The 10,775-nt window shown below is 46.8% G+C and overlaps 1 protein-coding gene across 1 annotated transcript; it reads right to left on the reverse strand.

The window, feature by feature from the left end:
• Positions 1-7,686: 7,686 nt before the first annotated feature.
• On the reverse strand, positions 7,687-10,772 carry LOC139829935 (disease resistance protein RGA2-like). Its single transcript, XM_071818862.1, has one exon. It carries the CDS (start codon positions 9,432-9,434, stop codon positions 7,941-7,943), a length of 1,494 nt encoding a protein of 497 aa, XP_071674963.1. The 5' UTR covers positions 9,435-10,772; the 3' UTR covers positions 7,687-7,940.
• Between the last annotated feature and the right edge of the window lie 3 nt (positions 10,773-10,775).

The raw sequence follows: 10,775 nt of genomic DNA on the forward strand, positions 1-10,775 counted from the left end.
CAATATAGTTCATTGTTTCTGCCTTGGTTTAACCTCACATATACAATAGAGAAAATTGTCACCAAAACGCTCGGGGGCTTGATGAGGAAAAATAAAAATACTCACTGACTTTACAATATAGATTATGTTTACAACATACAAGGTGCAATTACTGGAAAACTTAGCAAGCTAAAAGAGAAACCCTCAATTTCTGCCTAGTACATCATCTATGGTCATCCGTTCAGTATTTACAGTACGAGTACTATGTTCCGCATAGCTACCCTTCACGAAGAATTCAGCATCCATCCGAAGAAGTTCATCCATCATGTCTTCTGCTACAGGGGTCACAATATCATCAATTTTGCCAACGTTCCTTTTTCTTTTCGCCATCTTGGCCAGGCACTTGGTAACAATTTGACTCATGTCAAACTTGGGATAGCAGATTTTTATCATCATCATAGCAAACCTGGCGCCGGCAGACAGTTGAGCCCGCATAAATCCATGGATTCGAGGGGCATCTCGAAATTTATCCATCAAAGCAGGAAGGGTTTCTGGCATCTCATTACGTGGGAACATAGTGCGGTAAACTAAGGACAATTTCCTTGTACAGAAGTCGAGAAATTCGCGGACCTGACCCGCGCGATCTTGAAATCTGACAATCTGGCGGGTACGTTCAGGTGTACCCCAAAAGTTGGAACCATGCTCCAGTGCAAGTTTGAGAAGCGCATTGGATCGAGCCTCAACACGTTCATCCTCGGCAGCAGTGTCCAAAAAAGAACATGTATTAGCAAAAGAATCAGCAGGGAAAGAGAAGACAGCAGGAGAAAAATCAAGCATGACCAAGTTAATGAAGCATACCTATCATATCCAAGCTGGCATCAAGCATTAGCTCAAGCATGAAATTCTCTCGTCGAGAAGCTTCAGCAGCCTCAGAAACCGTAGTTTCCTTTTCAGCTATAGCATCTTGAGCCTGTTGAAGCGCAATTTTTTCCCTCTCGGATGATTTTCGAGACTACTCCATTGCCATAAGTGACTGTTTCTTGATAGACTGGAGCTGTTGGCGAAGTTCTTCCAAGTCGTGTGCCGAACCTCTAGTCGAGGAATCTTCAGAAAGTTCGCGAGCAATAGGTGTCTTCTTCAAACAGGACGAAGTAGGAAAAACATCGGAAGGACGAGGAGTTGCAGTATAGTTGTCAAAAATCAACTGAAAAATAAAATTTCGACATCAATCATCAAGCAAAGATAGATTTCCATTGATTCTCGAAGTATGTACATAGCTATTACAAAAGAAGTCCCTAGTGAACTACTGAAGCAGTTGCCGCCAAAACTACCAGGGCGACAATGTCAAAAGAGAGTTAAAACTAAAAGAGAAGACAGGGTGGTCTACTTGACCTCTGGCTTCGATGAACTGGGAGCAGGAGTTCGATTGTATCCGAGGTAAGCGAGGATCTTCTTCGAGTTAGGCTTGGCAGCTTTAATCAGCGACTGCCACCTCTTCGTCTCCATTTCCTCTGTATTGCCAACTCTTGCCCAGTCGACTTCTTGCTGGCCGTCAGCAACCAAGGCGATTGTACCTTCAACACCAACTTTCAACCCTTCTTGGCGAAGTTGGAGTCCAAGGTCTTCTTGAGAATTGAAGCACTTGGCGAGAGCAAGAAAAGTCGTGGGTGCCTCCTTCTTCTTGAAGAAGTATGGGAAAAGCCGCGACAGGCCGATCTTAGCTTCAGCAAGGCCGTCGCGGGCCTCATCTCCGTGGATCTCAAGAAGAGAAAGCGCGTCAAGGATTTGGTCACCTTCAGGGTTTTCCAGCTCATATTCTTGATCTGTTCTCCCTAAATAAAGTAAAAAAGAGTTGGTCAAAGAAAAGACGGAACAAAGACGACACAAGGAAAAAGCAAGGGATCTGAGCACTTACTAACAAAACGTCGACTCTGCGACTCCAAGCGAGTAAGGATTTCTTTTTCGCGAGCAGGCTGCTGAATTATGTGTTCGCTCAGAGAAGTTTCCGCGTCATGAAGTCTCTTTCGAAGATCTTCGACAGCGGCAGCATCTGCTTCAGCTTCTTGCGAGCATTTTCGCTTTCCTCTAACTTGGTAGCAAGAGCGTCAGCACGCTTGTTTGACTCCGCAAGATTTTCTGGCATAATCAACGACAGTCAAATGTTATGACAAAATAATGGAAGGCGTTTAGCAGAAAAAGCAGGTACAAGATAATGGAGTACCTTCAAGCCTCATGGCATGGTCACGGTACCCGACGAATTGGGTACCGAGGCGAATAAACTCCTTCATCAAAGGCTAAGGGGAAGATTAAAACAAAAAGAAGAGTCAATATAGGAATGAAAAGCTCGACAGGACTTAAGCAAGAAACAAAGGGGAGGCGACAAATGCTGAAATGTTCGGGAAAAAGAAGAACGAAGAACTTACATCATCCAATGAAGGTGTCGTAGAGCCACCAGTGAACAAAATAGGGTCCTTGGCTGGTTCTACCCTCGCCCTCTTTGGTGAAGAGGCTCGGGGGCTTTCAACTGGTGGTGGATGCTCTGTGTTTTGTTGAGGAGGCGAAGTTTCATCTCCATCAGGTTGAGCTTCGGATACAACTAAAGTACGGGATGTGCTCGTTCGAGCAGTCGCGTCAATAGGTGCATTTTCCTCCTCGTCGCCACTACAACAAATAAAGAGACAAGATAAGAAACAAAAAAGAAAATTATCGAGAAGAAAAAAAAACATAGAGCAGCAAGAACTTACGAGCTGACAAGAGCATCCTCGTAAGGATTGAAAGCTCTCTTTCCAACATCAGGTGCAGATTCTCCGGCACGTGCAGCACCGGCTTTGGAGGTGCCAGAATCGACAACCTCGTCCCTCTTTCGCTTGTTCTTCGGGGAAGCAGCTGGGAGAGAAGAGCGTGTTGATGCGGTAGCCTCAGTTTCAATCTCTTTTTCAGAGGATGCCGCGGATTTTCGAGAACCCGTGACTTCACTCTCAAGGCGAGAAGTACCTTGGTTGTCGTCGGTGACAACGGCCCGTTCTTCGACTTCCCCACCTTCGGGAAGGGGAGGAAGAGGTGATGCAGTATCATGATTCTGCACAAAATAGAAAATACCGACACGGATTTATATCAGTAATAGCAGTCGAAGAAATGGTAGTACCAAAGGAGAAAAAGAAAGAGTGCATGAATAAACATATGACAAAAAAATATCACCTGAGGGAGCGCGTTGGTGGCGCTGTATGGCGTCACACGGCAAGATGAAGGAACGGTGTCTTTTTTGTTCAGCGACGAGATTTTTCGGACAAGTTTCTCTAAGTCCTTGACCGATAAAACCGTCGACAAGCGATCTACATCTTCATTGCCAGCATACATCCAAAGGGGATTTTTGCGAGCTTGCAGAGGCTGCACCCTGATCCTAAGGAAGTGCGCCGTGATTTGAATACCCGACAGTTCTTGTCCTCGGGTATTTTGGAGCTGGTGGATGCGTGTCATCAAGGCCTCTGTCGCCGCTTTTTCTTCGTCGGTAGCCTCTGCGTCCCAGGAACGACGGCGACAGATTTTCTCGGTACCATCAAAAGGAGGGATGTTGTCTTCAACAGAGCCATGATTCTCCTCATGAATGTACAACCACTTTTTGCGCCACCCTTGTACCGAGTCAGGGAATTTGACGTCAAAGTACTCAACGTCGGGGCGGACGTAGATAACAACGCCGCCAATGTTATAGGAAACATTGGCAGAGCCATTACGACGACAGAAGAAAATGTGTTTCCATAGAGCCCAGTTAGGCTGGACTCCAAGGAAAGCTTCGCAAAGCGTGATGAAGATTGAGATGTGGAGGATGGAGTTGGGAGTAAGATGGTGAAGTTGCAGTCCGTACATAAAAAGCAACCCCCGTAAGAAATTGTGAATGGGGGCAGAAAGACCACGGATGAGGTGGTCGACGAAACTGACCCGATACTCCATTGGGGGGGGGGGGTTGGATAGCTTTCTTCGCTGGGGAAGCGAAGCGCGTCTTGCTTCTTGCTGATCCCCAGTTTCTTCAGCAGGTTGATGTCTTGAGGGGAGATTTTGGATCTCTCCCACTCTGTGTTCCCCAGATCTTCGGTCGCCATCTTAGACTCGGGCGTGCTGTGCCTGGTGAGTCTGCGCGAAGGCATCAACAATGGCGCCGGAGCAAAGTGCGAAGTGTAGTTGAGCTCAAGAACTATGGAGCGCAAGGAAGAATTTTGGCAGAGGAGAGCAGAGGAGCGGCGAGAGCGAAAGTGTCCAAGGAGGAAGACGATGACCTTAAATAGAGGTGCGGTGAATCGACGCGCCGTTGGACGGAAAAAATGTGGGATAGATGGTGACACGTGGACAAGGGGTAAAATCGCAAATTCACTGAGAAGGGAACGAACGGGCGCTACAGTGCGTGCGCCAGGAAAAGTGGAGGACGTGTGTCCCCCACTTGCACGATGTGTCAACGTGGTAAGAAATTTGGGCCCACGAGACAGAGGGAGAGAAGTTCTCGCGTTTTCCCGATACAGTGATCGTGGCTATCGTCAGCAATGATGTCACCTTGACAAGAGAAAATTTCGACTATGAAGCTTCATAAGAATGGCGACAAAAGAAGATTATTGATTATTTCGAGAGCCTTTGATCAAATACAAGTTTTTGCCCAAATGCTTGGGGGCTACTTTGGAAAAGAAAAATTCGAGTATGACAAAATAGAAAAGTCGAGAGCCTATGACCAAATGCAAGCATTTGTCCATAGCCTCGGGGGCTACTCCCATCGGGAGCGCTGGTCGCGCACCCGATAGATATGAAAAGTTCGAGAAAGAGTGAAAATATAAAGACATGAGGCATTAAAGTGTTGAGTCTACAACCAAGCACTAGTCCTTGGCTGTAGCCTCGGGGGCTACTCCCATCGAGAACGCTGTTCGCGTGCCCGATGAAATTATAAAAAAAAGAAGAAGAAAGAAAGAGGAAGAAAAAACAAGAAGTGAGCATATTTCGAGTTATATAAATAACTCTACATATACTCCCGTCGGGAAGGCAAAATAAGTCATCCGTTGACTCAATAAAATGTGCTATTCCAACAGCCGAAAAAGCACTCGACAATATATTCTCAGAGCGCCAAAGTAGCGAATAATCTCTGAATGCCGCAAAACTTTGCGAAGGTAAGACCCCAGATCCGTTCTGAGTGGCGTGGCGCCGTCTCTGACGTCGGTTTGCTAATTTTTTCCGTATCAACAGATACGAAGAAAAATCCTAACGGACGCGTTAGGTACCCGATAAAATATGACTGGGACTCGACAGAATGGTAAGACCTTAAGCGGCACCTATCGAAGTTTACACCAGTATCCCGAGATCATGTCCAGGGACGTGATCTTGAAGTAGGTTTTTGCGGATTGCCACTAGAGCAGTTAACTAGTACCTGATCTGTCAGATGAACTAGCCCCAACTACCATTATCCATGTACAATATATGATTGCATATCTAAAGATATGTGATAAATTCGGCAGAGTTATTGAATGATTAAAGTTCGAGATTTTCCCTGATTCTTCGATTCAAGAAAAATCTCGGGGGCTACTGACATAGGCATCCCCAATGGGCCTGCCGAAGATGGTACCCGGGGTTTACTGAAGGCCCATGACTCGAAGAATAAAAAGAATCGGAAGCCCAAGTTATTATTAAGGAAAGCTAGAGTTGTATTAGAAAGTACTATTTGTAATCTTGCGGGACGGGTTGGAAACCCTCCCGGACTCTGTAACTTGTGTATTACGAATCCCTCGGCTCCGCCTCCTATATAAGGGGGAGTCGAGGGACAAAAATAGGATCGAATCTACTATCAACACAACCCTAGTTTCATAATCGTCGAGTATTTTTCGGCTGAAACCTTCGAGATCTACTTGCCCTCTACATCCAACGAAACCCTAGTCTACAATACGTAGGCATTGACAAGTTAATACCTTGTCAGCTGTGCAAGAGGTCCCTCTCTCTCATATGGTGCTTGTTGCTCAGCCAGAGGAACCGGATGTTTTTGCTCATTTTCAATAATCATATTGTGTAGGCACACACAGCAGTTCATCACCTCCCACATCTGATCTTTGGACCAAGTCATAGCGGGGAACCGGACGACAGCAAATCTCTGCTGGAGGACACCAAATGCACGCTCGACGTCTTTTCGGCAAGCTTCTTGTTTCTTCACAAACTCGCAAAGTTTGGGGGTGCTAGGTTTCGAGATAGTCTTCACAAATGTTGCCCACTTTGGATAGATACCGTCTGCAAGGTAGTATCCTTTGTTGTAGTGCCGACCATTGATCACATAGTTCACCGGGGGAGCATGACCCTCAACAAGCTTGGAAAAGATCGGGGAGCAGTTTAGGACGTTGATGTCATTGTTGGATCCAGGCATACCAAAGAAAGAGTGCCAAATCCAGAGATCATGGGTAGCCACTGCTTCAAGTATCACAGTGCAGCCGTTTTTGTGACCCTTGTACATTCCCTGCCACGCAAACGGACAGTTCTTCCATTTCCAATGCATGCAGTCAATGCTTCCAAGCATCCCTGGAAAACCCCTAGCTTCATTTGTTGCAAGGATCCTCTGAGTGTCTTCGACAGTGGGTGATCTCAAGTAAAAGTCCCCGAACACTGCTATGACAGCCCTGCAGAACCGGTAGAAACAATCAAGGGCGGTGGACTCCGCCATCCGAAGATAGTCATCTGCACCATCACCGGGAGCTCCATACGCCAGCATCCTCATAGCCACTGTGCACTTCTGCAGTGACGAAAATCCAACCAAACCAGTGCAATCCGCCTTGCATCTGAAGTAGGGGTCAAAGTCTCGGATGGCATACACAATTTGCAGAAATAGCTTTCTGCTCATCCTGAAACGACGCCGGAAAACACTCTCACCATGCAATGGATTATCGGCGAAGTAGTCGGCGTACAACATGCAGTAGCCCTCCATTCGTTGTCTCGGCTTGCACTTCCGGCGAACTGGTGCCGACCCACCACGTCGACCAGTTGCCAGTCCGGCGTACATGCTTGACAAGCAACCGAGGATCATCATGTGCTCCTGGTCTTGGGCGGCGGCTGCCATCTCTTCTCGCATAAGCTCGACGAACATCTGCTCCTCCTCTTCGTCTGAGTCCATGGCCGGCGAGGCAAATGGACGAACACCTGACGGGCGTGGTCGAGGCAACCCGAGCCGCGAGCGACGAGGAGTAGGCCAAAGTCGCAAACAGGCCGGCGGAGGAGCAGCCAGATAGGCCTTCGTCGAAAGACGGCGGAATATAGGCAGGTGGAGAAGGAGGGACGGCGGAATCTGGGCAACAAGCCGGTGGGGTGGTGCCGGCGGCGAGAGAGATACGAGGGGTGGGGAAGATTTTGAGCGAGGTGGTGGTGGGGTTCGTGTGTCGAGTCGCCGACAGATCGGGCCCTTCCCCGCGTTTCACTCGTCCGGAGTCCCCGATAGATCCCCGGGGGACCGGGGATGGCGTGGGCTCGCCGGATGGATGAAGGGCCAAATCCGGACGAAAACGAGAAACCGGGGGCGCGACTGGGCCGAATTTCGCTGTCTGGATGGAAAAAACGTCGCTCGGGGGCCTCGTCGGGGAGACGAGTGGAGATGCTCTTAGGCCTTGCTTGTCCCCTATCGTTGTGTATGTGGTGGTGCGTTATCACCTTGTTTGACAGCTTTGATTTGTACATTTGTTGCAAGGGTTTTGCCAGTCCTCGTTAAATAATAAACAAAATAAAGGCCGTGTATATCATTTTGATGTAGAGGCCGCAGAACGGTCCAGATACCAGGACTAGATACAAAAAATTGATTGTGCACAATTTACATATCCAAACTATCAAGGGAAAGTACATATATAGGGGTAGTGAAGCTCTTCCATTATCTAAAAGAGAATTGACGAGTAAAAGTAATAATATTGACCTATTGAACTACAAAGGTAGGGATATAATTCCTCTCACTTCAGTTTGCCAAATTAACATGTATGCTGATGTTTCCTCCGTGCCAGATGTTTCATCCGGCCAGCTTTACGGCGTGGCTTCTGTTTCTCAAAAGAAATTATGTAGTCGCTGTAAGGTGGAATCCGGGATCTCCATGCCACCACATCGAACTTGTCTTCATCGGGAGCTTCAACGCCGCTTAGTAGTTCTTGCCATGACAGTTTTGGCAGCTCACTTTGCCCAGGGATAGCCTCCCTCAAACCATAAACCAGATAGCCTTGAACCTGACCACCCACTGAGGAAAATTTAGTGAATTTAGGGGAATGTCTCTCCAAAATGTCCTTGGTGTGTCCGCTGAAAGAGCGGTGTTTCGGTGCTGCTTCTCTTACTCTCAGTAATATGTTGTACCAAAATTTAGCATTAGGGTTTGCTCTTAATACCCCACCGATTATATTTGCAGCAATAAAAGATCCATATAGGCCAGTAGCCAGCTGCATGCCCAGAGAAGCCAGTTTTGGGTGTTCATCCGGATCCATGCTTCCAAAGGCGATCGACTTGAAGTAGTACCAATACTCTTCTTGAGACAGAAACTTCATCCTGATGGGTTGAGTAGTCCCTAATTCTGCAATTTTCTCGGCTCTACCTATCACTACAATTTTATACACAATACCTGGCAACTTCTGCAAATATGATTGGAAGTTTGTCCATCCTGCTTCATCCACATACAAACTGAAATCAACAACAAACAAGCACTTCCCTGAGGCAGCCTTGCACATCACTGCAAATTCTCCATTCTGTAGATCATCTCCTTTGAAGAAAAACATGTGGGAGAAACGATCCTGCACCCTCTCATCCTTGCAAGCATGTCGCACAAGGGTTGTCTTTCCAATAATGTGTGGGCCAATGACCGGAAGGATGCTAATATTTATGCAGTCATGATTGTCATCACATAGCAAGAAATTGATGAGTTGCTCCTTCTCGATGTGGCGACCAAACATACACTTATCCATGTATATATAAGTACTAGATGGCTGGCGAACTAGGCGAGGGCAGCTGCCGAGGAGGATGACAAACTCTCTCATATCTGCTATCTTGGCTTCTAAACTTTCAAGAACACTTTTCAACTTTATTGTGCTTCCGGTACCAGATGCTACTGGTGTGTTCTTGAATATCGAAGCAAAACGAAGGCGCTTGGCAGTATTAAAAGTACAATCGGTGAAGGAGTGGTTCTGATGACTCACCTCATCACCTTCAAAGCTCTCTTGTCCAAGGGATTGGACCTTGAGCCTGTCGAGCATATAGTACCCAAGGTAAACGCCTTCACTCAGTGTCTTTAGCTGCAAGAGCATTCCTCGATTTGTGATGTCACGCCCCTCTGCTTCGTCAACAACAGTGTTCATCCTGAGCAAGACTCGTTCCAGCCTTCGACGATCATCCTCCTCACATGTGTGAGCGACAATTTTTTCTGCTAGGAAAGACAAAAACCGACTTACAAGATCACTTGCGACTGCTGAAATCAGAACCTCCATGCCAAGCTGAGCTCTGCCCTCCCCAGTCAGTTTGTAAAGAGAGGTGAAAATTCAGAGATGGGAAATGAGGTCAACAAAGACTGCAAGCTACCAGAAATATATGACAACGACCGAAAGAAAATAACATAGTGAGGTGACTCTTTCCAATACTCCTCCACGAAGATTCTTTTTTTTTGTAATTTAAATTCTGCCTTGAGGTGGAGGACCATTTCACGGTTTGTGGTATGTTGCGCCTCCACCCCCTCGACAGTGATGTGGATCTCTGGCTGGAGCCTGGAAGCGGGCACCTGAGCTTTTGGAGGTCCTTCTCCTGTCACCTGCAGCTGCAGAGATGAGTATGCATATTGTGAGCCTTTCTCAGGAGCCAGGAAATCAACATAGGAGGTTGCTACAAGTTCAGTCAAGAAAGACAGCTGCCAGGAGCCCAGTACTATGATGAAATTGGTGTGGCTGAAGCAAATTAGTCATCACCACATACTGGGTTAAGTTGAATTGATCACACAGAGAACATTAGTCAGAAGTGTGAAGTAGTTTCCTTTCATGAGGTTTCTATGTCATACAGGAGTCAAACTAGGAATAGGAACTGACTGCACTTTACATACCCCACCTAACATTGAAAGCGCGCATACATATATATCAGTAAGAAGAAAGGTAAAAGTAACTATAAACTATAAGGATGGGGACATGTATAATTACTTCCTGCAATTTTGTTTATAAAATTAACATTTACGCTGATGCTCTCTCAATGCCAGAGGATTTTTCTTGCTGACAACGTGACGTTGCTTCTGCTTCTCATAAGTAATAATAAGGCAGGATCCGGGATCTCCATACCAACACCTCAAACTTATCTTCAACAGGATTATAACCACCCATCAGTAGCTCTTGTGATGTCACCTTTGGAAGCTCACTTTGCACAGGGCCATCCTCCCTAAAATTATATGCCAGGTATCCTTTAGCTTGACCACCCATCAAGGCCACATTGACGAAATTGATAGGAAAATTTCGCCCAATAAGATCTTCCAGGTGTGTGCCAAAGGAGACAAGTGCTCGAGAAGTAGCCCTCTTATGATAACATGCCATGCCAGGATTTCCTGTTTGGCTGCTCTGCCATGCCCGGAAGAACGTGTTCTACCAGGTCGCCACCTCGTAGGTAAACCTGGGCCAAGGGTGCATTGCGGTTCCCTGGCCCTCTCTTGGCTCAAGATCGCCAAACATGTTTCCGCCAAGAAATTGTCTGTAGGAGTGTGGCTAGTTGCATGGCAAGAGATGTTAGTTTCAGATGTTCATCAGGATCCATGCTTCCAAAGGCAAGTGCCTTGAAGTAGTACATGTACTCTTCTT

This window comes from Lolium perenne, chromosome 4, assembly GCF_019359855.2.
Source record: "Lolium perenne isolate Kyuss_39 chromosome 4, Kyuss_2.0, whole genome shotgun sequence".
NCBI lineage: Eukaryota > Viridiplantae > Streptophyta > Magnoliopsida > Poales > Poaceae > Lolium > Lolium perenne.

What these genes read in the sequence shown, in the direction of transcription:
- LOC139829935 (XM_071818862.1), bottom strand. Translation starts at nt 9,434, where the DNA reads ATGGAGGTTCTGATTTCAGCAGTCGCAAGTGATCTTGTAAGTCGGTTT.